The 19,676-nt window shown below is 32.2% G+C and overlaps 1 protein-coding gene across 1 annotated transcript in view; it reads left to right on the forward strand.

The window, feature by feature from the left end:
- Positions 1-45: 45 nt before the first annotated feature.
- The window catches only part of LOC139499654 (thioredoxin domain-containing protein 5-like), a 43,970-nt gene continuing 24,339 nt past the window's right edge, over positions 46-19,676 (forward strand). Inside the window, exons 1-7 of the mRNA XM_071288408.1 lie at positions 46-249; positions 6,146-6,236; positions 12,862-13,020; positions 13,903-14,109; positions 14,994-15,080; positions 16,623-16,757; positions 17,027-17,109. Coding sequence (XP_071144509.1) covers positions 95-249; positions 6,146-6,236; positions 12,862-13,020; positions 13,903-14,109; positions 14,994-15,080; positions 16,623-16,757; positions 17,027-17,109 — 917 coding nt within the window. The 5' untranslated portion in view covers positions 46-94. The remainder of the gene's footprint in view (positions 250-6,145; positions 6,237-12,861; positions 13,021-13,902; positions 14,110-14,993; positions 15,081-16,622; positions 16,758-17,026; positions 17,110-19,676) is intronic.

The following is a 19,676-nucleotide window of genomic DNA, read 5'->3' on the forward strand; positions in this document are numbered from 1 at the left end:
GGATACAAAACTTTGTTTTTTTAGAGATTTATCAACGTTGCATTAGCGATCTGTACTTCCGTTTCCGGTTGTTGTTTCTATTTCGAAAGTAAACATGTGGAAAGTAGGAGCTGTGTTGTTACTTGTTTTTTCTGCTGTTGTGACTGCTGACAATGATGATCATGGATCTGAAGCTGTGTCACATACAGCCGATAGTTTTGCTACCCAAGTGGAGGAGACAAAACAATTTGTTATGTTCTTTGCCCCATGGTGAGTGACTTTCAAAAATTGTACAGTAGTTTAGTTATCTGTTAGTCCAAATAATTATGACGTCTGGCAAGGCTATTTTAATTTTTTTCTAGGACGCCTTCCTGTCCCAGAAAAAAAGTAAAATAGCCTTGCCAGACGTCATAATTATTTGGACTAGTTATCTGTCTACTGCAGTATACTTACACTAAAATTGAGAATGGAAATGGGGAATGTGCCAAAGAGACAACAACCCGACCATAGAAAAAAACAACAGCAGAAGGTCACCAACAGGTCTTCAATGTAGCGAGAAGTTCCCGCACCCGGAGGCGTCCTTCAGCTGGCCCCTAAACAAAGATATACTAGTTCAGTGATAATGAACTCCATACTAATTTCCAAATTGTACACAAGAAACTAAAATTAAAATAATACAAGACTAACAAAGGCCAGAGGCTCCTGACTTGGGACAGGCGCAAAAATGCGGTGGGGTTAAACATGTTTGTGAGATCTCAACCCTCCCCCTATACCTCTAGCGAATGTAGAAAAGTCTTTCATTTTATAAATTTATTTAACTTGTTTATTTTTTGTTTGTTATTTTTTCCCTTTATTTGTTTAAAATCATTCACTTTGTAAGATTGAAATACAACAAACTTGTTCGGACCACATCTAAAAAGAAACGAAAATACTGTAAATGTTCTGTTGTCAGTGATTTTTAGTTGTAACGTTATTGAATGTAATCAATACACCTTATCACTAATCCCGGCTGACCCGGCCGCTTGAACTTTTGACGCATACAACAATCACTTTTCCATTGTGGCATCAGATATTTTGTTTTATGACGTAAAATTTTTACGGGAACCTGTGTGATATCCAGTAATGGAGGACAAATAGCAATAAGGTGTATGTAAACAAAGAAAAGCTATCATCAGGTAATGTTTTTTTCATATCAAAGAATTAATAAAAACAAAATTGGTATGAAGTTCTTCCTTATTTTACTAGACTGATAAATATATATTTTACTTAAAGACTCATGACTACATGACTAACAAGACTGGAAGAAGGAAGTAGATTTCTGCGCAAATGCGTGATAATAAAAAAAGTCTAAAAATAAATGTTCACTTTTTTTGTCACATATTGTTACTATAAAATTAATGGAAATAGAAATTGAAATCAGCCACCAATGGGTCTTCAACACAATGAGAAAATCAAGCACAAGGAGACAATGGGAGACAAGCTTCAGATATTTATTTAAATTTTCAAATCAGATGTTATTGGTGATTTTATACATAAATTGTAACTCATAACAATACATTGTAGAAGGAATCAGGTCCCAGGGACGGATCCAGCCATTTTGAAAAGGGGGGGCTCCCATCCCAGGATAAAAGGGGGGGGGGTTCCAACTACATGTCCCCATTCAAATGCATTGATCGTCCTAAAAAAAGGGAGGGGGGGGGGGTTGCAACCCTGGAAACCCTTCCCTGGATCCGCCACTAGGTCCACAATACAACTGCAACTACAGAAACAGAATAAATTCAAAATGTTTGTCTAGTTAGTATTCTTTTTGATAAACAGTTATTATATATATGGAGGAAATCATATGACTTTCAACATGGCAGCATTTGTCTAATTTTGTCAACAGAATAATGTGTGCAAGCTCAACTGTACGGGAAAAAAAATGTGGAATTATAGCATATTTTAACTTGAAACATTTGTGAAAAAATCTGTAAAAAAAAAAAAAATAGGGAAACATGTCCAATTTTGGTCCTGTTGTTAGGGATTTCAGTTGTGAAGTTGTTTTCAATGTCAACTTAGAGACACTTATCATTCAGAAAATAATTTTAATTTCATATCAAAGAATTTAAAAAAAATATATTTATATCAATGAAGATACATGTACCAAGTCAGCTTGTTAATTTTGATCAGATACTAAAAATTTACAGTTGATTTATCAGGTAAGGTTCCAAAGAGAACACAATTTATATGCCTTATTTTTATGTTGATTAATTATAAGGTCCAGACTCATTTTGAAATGTAAAAAATTTATTTAAATTTTTCACCTGGCATTTTTTTTTTCGTTATAAAAACAACAAATTTGCAGGAAAGTCCGAAACCATTATGATTCTCATTCCAATATTTTACTGAGTCTCTTGATAAACAAGACCTAAAGAAAGAACAAGATTGTTCCACAAATAAGGTAAACTCAAAGTTGGAAGAAGTAAAAGTTAACGATTCTAAGTTCGTTGGTCATGTTGGTAGATTGACTGTTTTCTTTGTTTTATTAATTTTCTTACTGTTATCAGGGACTTTCCCCCTTTGTTTAATTGATTTTCTTACTGTAATCAGGGACTTTCCCCCCATATAATGTGATAATTGTCAGGTCTTGAATTGGATATATGATAAAACAGATGCTTCATGACAAGCTATTGGATTTGGAAGTAGAAAGAATGAAATAAAATTGCAACAATTACCAATGATTATCATTAAAAAAGATGATGATTGAATTTATATTAAAAAAATATTTAATTTTTTCTTTGGCCTTAAATCATGATTTTTAGCAATAATCTATTTTTAACTGCTGACGTGGCTTAATTTCATATGCTGATACAAATGAATACAGTTTTAAAAATTCCTAGTATTTCCATTTATTCAATACAAAAGTTAAAAGTCATTTGATGGTTGTATTTAAATCATAGACTCACATTAACTTGTTCCATTTAAATGCTGATGAGAAAAGGTGATTTATTAGGAATAATTCATGAATTTTAAATTTTTAATGACTGAATGATATTAGATTTGTACAATTTGAGGAATTGTATTTCAAATTTTTCCTTTGTTTTTAATTGATTTGAATTATTTTATGGGTTTGTACTGTGGAATCTGTGACAATTAAATTATTTGTGACTATTTTCTCAGTATCTATATTGTTTAAAATAATGTAATTGCTTGGCTTTGATATTAAGATGGTCATTTAATAAAAAACCCAAAAAACCACATTAGAATATATTTGAAGGTCCCTTAGTTAACTGCTAGTAGTCTGTTTTTATTTATGTATTATTGTCATTTTATTTATTTTCTTTTATCTTCTGACATCGGACTCGGACTTCTCTTGAACTGAATTTCAATGTGCGTATTGTTATGCGTTTACTTTTCTACATTGGCTAGAGGTATAGGAGGAGGGTTGAGATCTCATAAACATGTTTAACCCCGCCGCGATTTTGCGCCTGTCCAAAGTCAGGAGCCTCTGGCCTTTGTTAGCCCTTGAAGGTTTTGTAGGACTATAGGAACAATCTTTCACGTAAAACCCCCATGGGCATTTTGAAAAATTGGCAGGTATGTCATTAAAGTCAGTCATTTTAAATTGTGGATCACCTATAAAAGATTTTTTTATTGTTTATGTGCACAACTATAGAACCACTCAAACAAGATAAACAGTGATATATACATATATGCCTTTTAACTTTTAAAAATGAAAAATTTAAAATGGATAATAATGATATATTCATCAAAGCATACGCTTATTTTCCATGATTTTAAGAAAAGTAATAAAGTTATGCATGTTAAGTCTTGTGTATTAAAATATTTTAAAAAGGAATATTTGATGTCAAGATCTATGATAATAAAACATAAGAAACGGTACCAGTAAGTATCACAGTATCAGTATAAGTTGTTCGCCAAAAGCTTTAGGCATAACACGGAAGCTTTTTTCATAGATTTATTGACGTAAATAGGCACAGTGAGATTGAACTTTATCATATATATACATGTATATATATATATATCCTTAAGGTTATTAATGTTCTACCTGGAGGATATTTGTTTAACATTAAAAAAATTGTATCCATTACCATTATCTAAAACTGAAATATTATCATGCTTATGATCTAAATTTGTTTTAAAACCTCTTTTCTTAAGTTTAAAAAATTGTAAACTTCTATAATGCATTGATATATTATGTATATACATGTATTTAAAAAAAAATCTGTGATGCCACTTTGTGTTTAATATGCTCAGCTTGTATATAATGCATGTAAGGGATGACATCAAAAGTTCAATGAAGGATAAAAAACTTAATCCATATAGTTTTTTCACTGACTCCCCTACCCCCCTTTTAACTTAATTTGGGAAAAATTGATTGACCAATAAGGATATATGTAAAATCGATGTCAATTTATACAAAACTTGCAGCAATTTGACCCCCTACCCCCAAACTATTTGAATTAAGTTTTTTATCCTTCATTGATTTTTTGATGTTGTCCCTAATACCGGGAATTTTTTTTAATAATCACAACTATGTATCATGCTTACTTTTATTTTTTGTTGGACTCTTACTCTCAGTTGCTAGCTATACAAGACCCTACAATTGTTGTTTTAACTGATTTTAGGCATTTATATTATAATATCCATATATGAATAAAATTATATTTTCAATTTTTTATATCTTTTCTATTTAACTGTTATTTCTTTGTTCTTACAAGTTCTTGTGACATTAAACATAGAATTATTTAAGGATGGCCTTCAATAATATTTTTACTGATGAAATGACATATTTTTAAAGAAGATTTTGTGTAACAGATGGGTGTATCATCTTTTTTTTACTTTATCTGTGTTGAAATATTGACTTTGTTAAGTTTGTAACACATTTGCCATGTCAGCATAATGTCAGCATAAGTAGTATATTGATTTGAATTCTAATGAAATATAATATACGCATGATACAATTATATAGGGTTTTTTTTCAAACAATTTGATTAATTATTTGTGCTTCCATGCATAACAAAAAGCCTGCGAAATAGAATAACACAATATTGGAGATTCAACATTATAACTGACCTTGTGAAACCCTCTTGCATAGTCAAGAAAACAATCCACACTCGTAGCCAGGAGGGGTTTGAGGGGTCAGTATGAACCCCCCTGAAAACAACTGTCAAAGTTGATGTTCTGGTTGAACTGTAACTGTTAAAGTTGATTATGGGCATGCACCCTTTTAATGCAATTTGGTACAAATGCCCTTTGGATAAAAAAAATTACTTTGTTTATATACTGTAAAATAATTGAAAAAAAATATCACAAAAAAACACCTTCCAGTTAGTAAATGAAAAGTTAAAATCACAAAAATACTGAACTCAGAGGAAAATTAATTCGGAAAGTCCATCATCACATGGCAAAATCAAATAACAAAACGCATCAAAAACGAATGTACAAGAACTGTCATATTCCTGACTTGGTACAGGCATTTTCAAATGTAAAAAATGGTGGATTGAACCTGGTTTTATAGCTAGCTAAACCTCTCACTTGTATGACAGTCGCATCTGAATTATTAAACATTTTACATGCAATGGTAAATTGGGTTATCTCAAATAGCTGATTGCAATGTGAAGAAGATACCTGTATTTGTGTTACATGCTGATGTGTTTTCCAATCTGCATTACCTCCTAAACCATTCAGACAATGGGAACTTGCATACATCTTGTAATTTATATTATGCACCTACTTATTATTGTGATCTGTCTATTTACACCATGAGAGATAATCTTCCAAAGTTATTTTACAAATATCTATACTTATTGTACAGTATACTCATGATACATATGATACATGTATGCGTTTTGCTAGATTTTGAAGCAGGATTGTTTTCCTCTGTATGAAAGCAGTGGCCCTCTAGAACTTTTTATAACAGGTCCCACTGACTGACCTCAAGAGGGGCAGCACCAGTCATGCTTCATGGATTCCCAATTTATTCAAAAACTAGATCCAACATGGAATAAATAGGTGAAAGTATATTATAACAAAGAAAGGTTATTTTTATAGGTCATGTAGGTGTAACCATTGTATTTGTTGTAAAAGACTAGAAAGAATTGCAATAAATTGGCCAAGTATATATATGATAATAAAGGAATGGTGGTTTGTTTTTTATTTACAGGTGTGGCCATTGTAAACGACTAGCTCCCACATGGAATGAACTGGCCAAAGTTTTTAATGACAAAGAAGAACAAGAAGTGGTCATTGCAAAGGTCAGTTTCTTTCTTTATCAGGTTATATGTTTATATGTTGTGTACAAGTTCCAATGTTGTACAAATTATAATTTGTACAGATATTATGTACAAAATATCAGTGTTTTAAGAACTGCTTAATACAAATGGATGATGCAAGTACACAGTTTTTTGTTTGGCATATATCTGTCGTATTTTCACAACTACGTCATACAGTCTAATACTGAGCATTGATTGAAAAAACATTATAAGACCACACAAAGACTTTTTATTGATATGAATATGGTATACAGAGAAAAACAAAATTAGAATTTAAACCATTTAGGTATCCACATTTCATGTTTGAAGACAAGGAGAATACCACTAAATCTTAGATTGAAGTATATAAATTTGAATTTAGAACTTTAAACGGGTACATTTAAGAAGATAAACGTGTATCACCGGGTGCAAGAAGGCTACTTATGTGTCAAAAAACTTATAACTGGAACAAAAACCTTGTACAAACTTATATCTTATTAAACTCCATGTGGTGAACCAACGCCTGTGTGAATCATTTTGATTTTCGGTATAAACAAGTTTATATCTTGTACACAACATATATATATGGTAGACATAAAACTCCAATTGTTTTCTATGAATGAGTTACATGAAGGGGGACAGGACATTTTTTTGGGACGTCGGGATCAGGTGTTTTTAAGCTCAGGATTTGGGATTGATCCTTTCGGGATTTGGGAATTCTTTTTTTCATATCGTGTGTCGGAATTTAAATTCCTTTAAATTCTGGACCTCAGAATTTCAGTTTTTTTAAGCCTCAAGATTTCAGGATCAGGACCCCTCTGAATCCCCTGTTACATCTACATGAAATCAATTGGCATTCTGATTTCTGGTACATATATAGATCTGTATGTTCCTAAAATTACAAAAAACAAACATGCATTTTTGTTTACTCTTCAAAAATTTCAATCATCAATGCAGTTTTTTGCATACAATAGTTTCTTGATTTACAGTATATGTTCTTTAAGTTGTTGTCTGAATTTATTCATCAAGGAATTGATTTGTTACATGGTTTTGTATAGATACCCAAACTTTTGAAGAACATGATGTTTACTTCATGTTTAATGTTTTTGCCTGTGGTAGATTAACCTTATATACTACATATTAATTTAGGTTTAAACAAGAAATAGCTTTGGAGCAAAAAAAAAGAGATGTTACCTACGGTTATTTACGAACATTTATAAATACATAAAACTTACACAAATTGTTAAAGTCAAGAAAATGACGGTATTTTTCATGACATTCAACTCTAAAAAAAATGTACACATTGATAACCATGGTGAAGAGATCTCAGGTTAAGGACGAGAGGTTAGAAAGTCTTATTAAGTTTGACAAGAGTGAACTTAATTATATAATTATTATCAAGTGATAAAAGAAGAAAAATGCAGGTCATTCAATTGATGTGTTTCAGCTTTTGATCTTGCCATTTACCTAAGGACATTCTGTCATTTTTAATTTAGATTATGATCTTTACTTTAAAGACCGATTATGCGTTTACCATAGTCAAACTGTTGGGTAAATAAGAAGCAAACAGCTATAGATCACTGTATGCAATTTTTATCTTTCCTGCACTATAAAATGGTATATTTCAACATTTATTTGAACTCTGATGAATTAAATATCAATCTACCAAACAAAGTGCTAACACCTAGTAAAATGTCTAATGTCTGATAAAGTACACATATCTTTAACTCAGAGAAAAATATTTTCTTGCTGATATGCTGACAAGATAATTTTTGTCACAAAGAAAATATCTGTTCTTAGTGCTGAGTTAAGATAAATGAAAAAATAAGTCAACTAAATCAAGACATATGGGAAAGATTTAATATAAAAGAAGAATAGAGATGTTCCAAGCACCATCTGTTAAACAACACATGTGTAACACATGTACAACATCAGTAGTTAGCTATGGACAATGTACACATATTATAGGAACGAGTGTTCAAATTCAGGAAGGTTCATTAAATATTTGATCAAATTTGATAAAAATCAATTAAACATGTTCAAACAGATTTTGCTTAGGGGTCATCCATAATTGTCAACCATTTTCCAAAGTGTACAAAACGTACACTTGGGGGGAGGGGGTTAAAAAATCAACATTTTTACCGTACGCTTTTTTTTTTAATTTCCAGAATTTATATTGTTTCCGTAGGGAAGGTCGATCGAGAATTGGCTTGGGTGTGTTTCTCTTCTTATTTCTTCTTCATTATTTTCACTTGATGATATTTATTTCGATATCATAATTCTCCTCAATCGGGATTGAACGATTAAAAGATCAAATCATATAAAAACTAAATCTTTCAAAAATCATGAAAATTTAAACTTGTAAAATTTTTAAAACAAAAAGTTTACAAGCATTTCTCAGTACCCCCGATTGTCAATTTCACCTGCTTTATTATAAATCGTTATCGTTTCACTCTGTTTAATAAACAAAACTGAAGGAAACACTGAATTCTTTGAATGTATTGATTTTGACAAGACGCAAATTTGTGAAAAGATTTTAAACTGGTCCATCAATTAATTTCCTTGTAATGTATTCCAAAACAGTAAACCAATAAAACGGAAGTAAACTTATTTTTCTGAGTATAAGCCTCCTTTAATTAGGAGCACCTCCATATGAAGTTTAACATTAACCTTAAAAATTATCCAATATATGTACACGTCACAGTATATATACATAAACGATAATAGTGCCATGAATGGCATATTTACAGGGACCTTTTAAATAGAAATACAGGCGGGAAATTTAAAAACTTAAAATGTTTAAAACATTACACTTTTATTGATTGCTGTCTTGAGCTCTGATTCCATCAACAACTGTCAGTCCATACTTTACCAATGCAATATAACCATGCATTTCCCTTTCTTTGATTCTTAGCATAGTTTATGTGTCCTTTTGTTAATCTTTTGCATGCTCTAGGTGCCCTTTTTCATTGGAGTGATAGGGGAAACACTAATCTTTGAACTCTTTATTCTAACAAAACACAAGCATCACAGATAGATGTCATCAAATAAAACAGTCAGATATGTTTTAGTTTATTTTCAATGCAAATTTCTATATTAAAAAAACTAAAATATAATAAACAGGATCTTCTTTTTATTAAGAATGATTGATTCCTCTCTTGAAATCTGAAAATGGTTGATGTACACTTTTTGAGGGAGGGTGGGGGGTCTGAAAAAGTGTACGTTTTGTACACTTTGGAAAATGGTTGACAATTATGGATGACCCCTTACTGGTATTTGTGTGGAGGTGTACAAAAGTATGGAAAATACATTTGTTCATAGGGAGACAATCGAAAATGATATTTGAAAGAAAAAACAGATGACACTGTGTGAGACCATCAGTAATACAACAAATAAACAAACAACAGTTCACAAAACACTACATATATAAAAAAAAAAAGTTATGAAAAAGGGGCTTTGTTCTTTCCATTTCATCAAAGCAAAAATTGGAAAATAAATTTGTTCAAAGGGAAAGAATCAAAATTCTAATTCTAAAGAATGTATTGACATGTAATTTCTACAATATAATTTATAAATAAGTATAATTCTTTAAGCCTCGGTCACACCTAAATGGATAGCTCGAACAGATGCCTTACGGATAACTTTTTTTCAATCTGTGTATGTCCGTTAGGCGTTTTTTCTTATCCGTTAGACGTCTGTCCATATCCATTGCATGTCCGTTTATCGTACATTTTATCTGTCGACGTCTGTTTTGTCCAGTGGAAAACTTTGAGCATGTTTAAAATTTTGAACGGATGTCCAACAGATGAAATGTCCATTGAATGACGGTAGGCATCTGTTTTGTACGGTACTCCTCCGTTTTGTTTCCATTTTGTACCCGTTACGTGTCCGTTATACATCTGTTGGAGGTCTGGCAGGTAAAGTCACCAACAGACTTCTAACGGACACCTAACGGATAAAACGGATGTTGAACAAATGTGATACAGACTTCTACCGGACGTATACATACCTGTCAACTGACTAGTATTCTGCGGGTGTGACCTGAGATTTTCACAATTCTGACGGATCACCCGGAACACCCGCCGGGTCATTGAAATAACCCGGGAATTCCGAAAATGACCCGATTTCACCCGTATTTCTTATATATAGCCTTGAGATTGATTTCATAAGTAATATTCCTTTGAAATACCGGCAAATTCGTAATTCTTCCTTGAACAGGAAGTTCATCTAGCTATGTAAACTGTCAAATTAAGTGACCCATTAAGTGCATGGCTTCACTTGACAGCTTTGGTGTCAAACACACTGTTAATTAACACCAATTACCTAAGTAGCTTTAGGTCGTAAATAAATTGCACCATCGGTTTACAAACAGAACTAGAGTTACTTCCCCTTATTTGTCACCATTCAAAATTATTCCTTATATTTACGTTTTATGGGTAAAAAAGATTAAATCATAAAAATATAAAATTCAAATACATATTGAAAAATAACTTTTCATTATTTTTATACCTTTATACAATTTTTTAAAAAAAGTTGAAAATTATTTTTTACATTTATACTTCCTTTAACTGTATTACTATATTTTGTCATAGTCTAATTTCCTTGTTAACTGAACATTATTATGTTTAAAGGCTACCTAGTATATAGTCTCTAACATTTAAGAATTACATTAAATTCTGGTGTTTGATAATTGTGGTATTTTTTTCTCAAAAAGTAAAGCACATATAAGACTGAGTTAAACAAATTTATAAAAATCTTTAAAAGTGCAATGAAATAATATTTAACAAGATTTAAAATGGCTTAACAAAGTGAACATGCATTGATGTTTTGGTATCTTTGATATACATTATAAGAAAGTGTACCATAAATACTGAAATTCAGCTCGAAAAAGTTTGTACGCGTTATGACCTGAGATTTGATTCTTCAATGCAGGTCATGACATGCATTTTCATCGTCACAGGTTGACAGGTATGCGTATAACGGATAAAACGGATGATGAACATTAAGGTGGTATGGAAGTCTAAAATAAAAATGATAGAATTTGTTCATACTTTGCCAAATCGTAGTATATACATGAATTGATATATGTTGAAAAATATAATAAAAATGATAGGTCACCGTGCATTTTCTCAAGCTACAGGACGTGACAAAATGACACATTTTGTATGGATTATACAGGAAAAAACACCATTTTGTGATTAGAAACTAAACTAAATGATAGAATTGTTAAATACTTAGGAAAAAATAGCTTTCAGACAATGCTTTGAGAATATCAAAAGAAAAGATAGGGTCACCGTATGTTTTTTCCCGCCTAAAATACATGTACAAAATAGGAAAATTTCATGTAGAATCCTTCAGAAAATGCACTGTTATAGAGTTACCTCCCCTTGAAATGCCAATTTAAAAAAATTTAAAAACAACCAAAACTAATCAACATTTGCAAAAATAATAATATTTGTAAGTTATATTCTTATAAATTGGTTCTTTTAAATGAAAATCACATTAAATATCTGCATTCCTGCATCCCATTTTGGTAACTTGATAGAAAATATGGACCTTTGGTTCTCTGTTTTTTACAATCCAAGATGGAGGAAGACACCCATACCACCTTAAACGAATTAATGCCAATAAAAATTTCGCGTCAGAAATGCCAATAAGATTTTTTAAGGTTCATGAATTCTTATTATTCATAATCAATCTTAGAGTAAGGGCACGTCTTCACAATCAAGCAGCTCTTATTCAGGCCAGATACTGCCTTTTGGCTGAATTTTGAAGAACAAACCCAAACCAGTTACACCAGAAACATTTTGAATATTTATGTGATTTACATGTATTATTATTGTCGCTTTTAATTTCCGTATATCTTGTTCGTCCGTTTTATCCGGTACGCTTCCGTTAGGTGTTCGATTTATGCGGTACTCGTCCGTTGGATGTATGTTCGACATCCATTCTGTCTGTTACGTTTTCCGTTTCTCGTGCGTGTGACAGAGGCTTAAGCAACTAATATGCCAGAAAACACACAGTGTTTATGCTTGACGCCTAGTTTAGGGGCTGAAGAAGATAACATCTTTCGCAGAATTTTCATTCACGAAAATTTCACACTGAAATAATGATTGAAATTGAATTGTGTACTGAGTTCTGCATTAGAATAGACGTCCATCAGTAGTTTTACTGTCGCAAATACATGTTTACGTGTCTCCACTCTGGTCGCCAGAGAAACTAAATTTGCGACAGTAAAACTACTGATGGACGTCGGTAAAGCTTCAAATACAATACAGTTATCTCTTAAATGATATTTCAAAGAAAAGACAGATTACATCCTTACCATCAGTAATACAACATGAAAACAAAAGATCACAAAACACTACATACAAAAATAGATACAATAGTAACAGAGGCATTGTTCTTTTTTACGTCTCCACCATAGTGGAGGGGGCATTATGTTTTACCATTGTCCACATGTACGCCCCAAAATTGGTTTCTGTTCAACAGCTGAACTTTTTTATTTCTGTTCTTACTTAATTTTGCCTCAACCAAATGACCAAATGTTTTGAAACTTATCCACAATGCTTAAAACCACAAAAACTCAGATTATTTCCAGGGTGTTTAATCATTTGTTCCATTACAGGTTGATTGTACTGTAGAGACAGCCCTCTGTGCCGACAACGATGTAACTGGTTACCCCACCATCAAGTTCTTCTCTAATGGTAAAGATGGTGCTGTCAGATACAAAGGTGGGAGGGATCTGGAAGCTTTACAGAGCTTTGTTGAGGAACAGCTTGGAAAGGTAATGTTCAGAGATACAAGGAAACATCTTGGGGGGAGGGGGGAAGCTTTACAGAGCTTTGTTGAGGAACAGCTAGGAAAGGTTAGTTACAGAGATACAAGGAAGCATCTTGGGGGAGGGGGGTGTTGGAAGCTTTTCAGAGCTTTGTTCAGGAACAGCTAGGAAAGGTTAGTTACAGAGATCTTGATAATATTTCAAACATAATAATGTTTAAATGAACTCCTACTGCATCCACATTCATCTTTCAGTCAAGCTTCAATTTGTGCAAGGTAACTAAATTATAGGTAAGAGAATACTCTGGATTCCTACATTCTCATGTGTACCATTTTTTCTGGATTGCAAAAAAAACTCAGAGGCGGATTTAGAGGGGGGACCAGGGGGCCCAGGCCCCCCTTTTTTGGGGAAATAGTTTTGGGTGCTTATATAGAGAATCACTGAAGCGTGACTGGAGTAGGCCCCCTCTTAGGCAGTCAGTGGGCCCCCACTTATGAAAATTCCTGGATCCGCCACTGAAACTTGCCTTTTCTTGAATATGTTACAATTTTGTGGCTTGGCCAAAGTCCACATACAACCTGATAAAAAACTTGTTTGAACAACAAACACAAAGATTGGTATAATCCAGCACATTATAATGAATCAACAGTAATCAAATTCAAATAAAAACATATCCTGAGATTCTGACTAATCTGGATTCAGTTATTTGTGTGGGTACCAGTTTTTGTGGATAGAGGAGAAGTTATTCATATATATTTAATTTCATGGTTTTGGCAAAGTCTACATTGAATATTAAAATTTGTGGTTACCTTGTACCCACGAAATCCATGAAAATTGATATCCAACGAATATTATAAATCCATAGTAACTGTTACAGTTTTATTTTAGGGAGAGGAGGAAAAGGAAGTAGAAGAGGAAATGGCTGGACCCCTGTATGAGCTTAATGATAAAAACTTTGCTGGCTTCACAGAAACAGGGAACCATTTCATTAAGTTTTATGCCCCCTGGTGTGGACATTGTAAACGTCTGGCTCCAATTTGGGAAGATTTAGCCAAGGAATTTGATGAGGATGATAGTCCAGCTACTATTTCTAAGGTTTGTAAATTCTATACTAAAGCTAATATTGCGACAATCATTGTTTACACTGTAGACCACACGGTATGAAAATAAATTTTCTCTTATTCTTACATGATTTATTCTTTTCCTGATCTGTAGGTTATTTTATTTAATCAACATGTGGTTCGTTTAGATCTCACTTCTACATCGGCCAAAATTTGATGATGACATCAGATTTTCTTGCTTTCCTCTTAATATTTTATTCTTTTCATAGTTATACTTATAAAATCTGGTGAATTCTCACTAAATTATATCAAAGTATTTTAGAAATTGTATTGTTTAATATTGTTGAAAATATCTGAACATTTTTACAGTTTATCCACATCCCCAAAATGTGTCATCTCCTCCCTTTCATATATTATTTAAAGAGGGTGGTAAAGGGGGATGCTTGCATGAAAAAAACGTGAAATAAGACATAATTTCACGTTGAACGTGAAATAATTTCTGTAATGAACGTTGCACGTAAAATAAATACTTTTATGTGAACTTTTTGTGACTGAATCACTGTCTTGTATATATTTTACTCTTTGTTTTACTTGATATTCCCGATTTAGTATACACATTTATGATATAATTGGTTTACGGCTTTAAAAAAAAGTATTTCTTGACGATCCCTGCCAAGTGTTTGAATTTTATTTGAAAAATACCGAGCACGCAAAATAAGACTTTGAAAATCACAATGCACGTAAAATTAAATAAGCAGAACACGTTGAACTAGGCACCTGTCTTGCACAACTGAACGTCAATAAAAAAGTAAAAACATGTTGAACGTGAAATAAAAACTACAATCAAGTTGCAGGAAAATAACCCTTTACCACCCTCTTTAAACATTAGGATGATGTTTTATAGTTTGTGTTTTCCAGGTTGATTGTACAGTTAGCCAACAGTTGTGTAGTTCCCATGAAGTTAGAGGCTATCCTACTCTGTTATTCTTCAAAGATGGACAAAAGGTTTGTATAGTGTTTAAACTGTCCATGTAACATGATTTTATAATTACATGGAAAAAAATACATGTTAAGTTTTAGAAATGATAAGAAATTTATTTAAGCATCTAAGGCCACGGTTTTTTAATTTGATGGTTTACGGATTTTCCCCATGAAAAAGTCGGGTCGGTCGGTCGGGAAAAAAAAAAAGAAAAAAAATCATCTTTGAAGACAGAAAAATATGCAAAACCAATATATATTTCACCTTTCTAACAATATGTTTGTTATGCTATTTTATCATCATTTCTTAAATTTTAGTTCGATGAAATATTATTGCTCAAATGTTATAAACATCGCATGACATTGTCTAATAAATTACAGTAAAAAAAGGGGGGTGCACGGACAAAGACGAAATTAAATCGTCATATCAGAAACAAGAAAAATAAATTTGCGTAGCTCTTTATCAATTCCAGAAAACTTGGTGAATAATGATCTTCAAGCACGAAAACTGATAAAGAAAAAAATGTAAAAACGTCATACGAAAATAAGTTTCAACACACGTGTTAAAAACCTAATAGACTCGTCCACTGGAAAACGAGATTATCGGGTTAATCTGTTGTCTCGCATTCCCGTTTTTTATCCAAATGGACGATAATTTTTTTATTATCTATGAAACAAGAAAATTCCAAATGATTTGTTAATATTCAGTACTTCAACTTGATGCCTTTACCCTGTCCACATTTGGACAAGTCTATTTCTATGAGATGATGATCTTACGGACCGATGACAAATAAGGGAAACGAACTTATTGTGTAATTGGTTTTAAAAAAAGTTTGGTTCCGCAATATTATTTGCGCAAACGACATTTCAAGGTCAGTTATAACTGATTTGTCTATTTTTAGAAACGTAAACTGGAAGTTTTATTTTTTCACAACAGAAAGTGTTATCAATTTTGTTAGTGATTAATGCATTTCATTTCATAAAAAAAAAAATTCAATTATTTTTCAGGGATAATGCATTTGTTAGGGTCGGCGGGAATAAAAAAGCATGAAAAGTCAATTTTATTTTTATTCTGGAAATCGGAAAAATCGGGTCGGCGGATCCGTAAACCAACAAATTAAAAAATCCTGGCCTAAGATAATTTTAATGCCACATTTATGATTTTCAGTCTGTGTGCCTGTTCCTCCATTCTAACATCCATTTGTTTGTTCATCTGTTAGTCTGTCTGTCCTGCTTCAGGTTAAATTTTTTGGTGAAGGTAGTTTTTGATGAAGTTGAAATCCTGTCAACTTGAAACTTCTTACTCATGTTCCCTATGATATGATCTTTCTAATTTTAATGCCAATTTAGAGTAGCTTGTTTGTGAAACAAAGAATAACACTTGAATAACACTTGTTTCTATAATGCAAAATATACAAATGCTATCTGATAAGTCAAATAATTAGTATTAAATGAAATGGCAAAAAAATTGGTCCTTATTTATACTGAAATGATCATGACTTTATTCAACATATTTTTGACCTCAACTCCTTTTAGTTAAATTTCATCGACAGACCAAATATTTTATAGGTAGAAAAGTATGCTGGTCAAAGAGATCTGAGTTCCTTCAAGGAATTCATCAAGAGAATGGTCGATCAGAAAGATGAAAATGCTGAGAGAGAAGAGGAAAAAGTGCCAGAAAAAGTTCCTACACAAGAGAGTGAAGTAAGTGTTTTTTTACACAGCTTACAAACTACAAAAATTATCACAACGCCTCTAGAGGATCTTGAGAAATTTTTGATACTGTAATCCAAATATTTATTTTTGGATTTTTTAAAATTAATAGTTTATTTTACAGTCTACTAAAAAGAATTAATAAAAAGTAATCACAAAAAATAAGTTGGTGGTAACTTGCATTAAAATCAACTTTACTCTTGACCTTAATTGAATGTCAGTGATTAGAAATTGATGAATGTGTTTGATCTGTGTTTTAGGATGGTGTTGTTGAGTTAACTGCAACCAGTTTTAAAGCAGCCATTGATTATGGAGTTACTTTTGTCAAGTTTTTTGCTCCATGGTATGTAGTAATATCTTTATATCTATTTATAGGTTGCATGAAATCCAAATAAAACCCTATGGTACTGACTTGATATTATTGCCTGCATTTATTATAAAGATTTTTTTCCATTTAAGACTTAAATGTGCTTTTAATTTTTGCAATATTGAGAAAAATCCTGTTTAATTCATATTGAAATTTCAAACTGCGAATTTAAGTTATAGCGATTATAACCCTGTCGTATTGTTCGCAATAATATAAACAAGGCAATTATTTCTGAATCTACAGTATCTAAATCTTTCAAGGTTTATCACACTTTTGAGATACACAAAATACAGTGTATAGGTCATAACATTCTAAACATCTTATACATGAATATTTCTATGTGACTTGTGCAAGGTGCAGGAATCTAGTATCTGTTATGAAAATATCAATGATGTTATTATTGAAGTTGTCTTTAAATTGGAGTAATCTTTCTTTGTTCATAATTGTAGTTGAATCATCTTCATCAATGAAATATTTAATTTTACTTCCCACTGATAAATTAAAGCAAGCTATTTTCATACGACCGCAAAAATTTTAATTTTTTGGTCATACAGTAAAACCTGTATAAACCGGCGGGCTACGGGACTATGAAAAGGGTCCGGTTTGGACTGAGCCGGTTTATTCAGGTTTCCGTTTTGACCGGATGTTAATGACTTGTGACGTCCGACATTTTGCATGTAAAAGTTCTCTCTGATTGTAAATTATATCTGTTAAATTAAAATACTTTCACTTCGTTTTTCATTGTTTGCATCATATTCAGTATTAATGTTCGCGTTGTTTGGATTGTAAGACGAGAGTTTCGATTTACTCCCATGATCAATAATTTGAAATGTTGGAATGGCCGATTAAAAAGCCAGAATATTATCAAACGTAATTTCATCACTTTCGAAAGGTTGTCGTACAGTGTACAATATCCATTGATTGTTGTCATCCGGGTGTTTTTCATTATCAAGGTCATTTGTTTAGGGGTTCACAACAGGGAACCCAGGATTTCAAATCACGATGTGAATTTCTTACTCCGCGATTTTAATTTGTTTATCCAAGTTAAAACGTAAGTTCAATCCGAGATATATTCGGTGTTTCTTTTCGTTTAATTAACACGTTTATAATGTTTTAATAAATAATACGCTCACTACTGTACGATTGTAGGTTCACAATTTGACACCTGACTAATTGATTATCACGAAAAGCCATATAATTGTATAAACAAATATGTTTTGATTGCATATCGATCATTGAAATTAATTAGACAAACCGGTTTTGACAGGTAATAATTAATGTAATTAAGAGTATTGGGACTTCATAATTAGACCGGAATTCGGAATACACAGGGTCCGGTTTACAAAGGGTATTTTAACAAAGACTTTGAATGGAAAAATATGGGACTTTCATTTTCGGCCGGAATGGACAGGAAACCGGTTTATTCAGGGTCCGGTTTAATCAGGTTTGACTGTATATTGCTATCTCGTTGGCGTCGTGGTCGTCGTGAAATCTATGAAATGTTGACACAAGGTTAAAGACCACAAAAGGATGGTTGGGATTGTCTTTGGGAGTTTTGGTTCCAACAGTTTAGGAATTAAGGGCCAAAAAAGGGCCCAAATAAGCATTATTATTGGTTTTCGCACAATAACTTTTATTATAAGTAAATAGAAATCAATGAAATTTGAACACAAGGTTTATGACCACAAAAGGAAGGTTGGGATTGATTTTTGGATTGTAGGTCACAACAGTTTATGAATTAGGGGCCTAAAAGGGGCCCAAATAAGCATTATTTTTGGTTTTTGCACAATAACTTTAGTAAAAAAATTGAATAATTGGGGTTCTTTTATATGCCAAATCTAACTGGGTATGTAGATTCTTAATTTTTGGTCCAGTTTTCAAATTGGTCTACATTAAAGTCCAAAGGGTCCAAAATTAAACTAAGTTTGATTTTAACAAAAATTAAATTCTTGGGTTTATTTGATATGCTTTATCTAAACATGTACTTTGATTTTTAAAGGCAGTGCTTTAAGGCCTGACTTTCAAGTCATGAGGTTCATCTTTTCATACGCAATCTATGCAGGGGGTCTTTTGGCCAGAATTAGATCCGGAAATGTTCGAATTTCTCCTCTTCTTTTTATGGTATGATATGGTTTTTGTTTCTTTCATTTACATTGGGGACTAAAGAAACGATCAGTGTGTATTGTTCGTTTTATAGAACTTGTTATTAATGTGTATTTTGCATTATAAGCAGTCAACCTGACTACAAACTATCATTATTTGTATTCCGTGTGGAAAGAGGTCGGGTCAATTTCGAGTGTTATCTGACATCTAAAGATTTTTTAATTAGTTCAGACGTTGATATAACAATGAAAAGTCGACTGAACATGGTTAATATTGCATCTTCTATAATTCAAAGCGGAATTCGGTTTATAAACGAAACCGTAAAGCGTTTTCAATTTCGGTATTAGTTATGTATGTTGTCTACGTATTATCCTGGTTCCCGGTACTACGTTCCGGGTATTACAGGGGTTTATCTGGGTATTTTGGGAAAAAGGACCCTG

Source organism: Mytilus edulis, chromosome 12 (genome assembly GCF_963676685.1).
Source record: "Mytilus edulis chromosome 12, xbMytEdul2.2, whole genome shotgun sequence".
NCBI classification, from domain to species: Eukaryota; Metazoa; Mollusca; class Bivalvia; order Mytilida; family Mytilidae; genus Mytilus; species Mytilus edulis.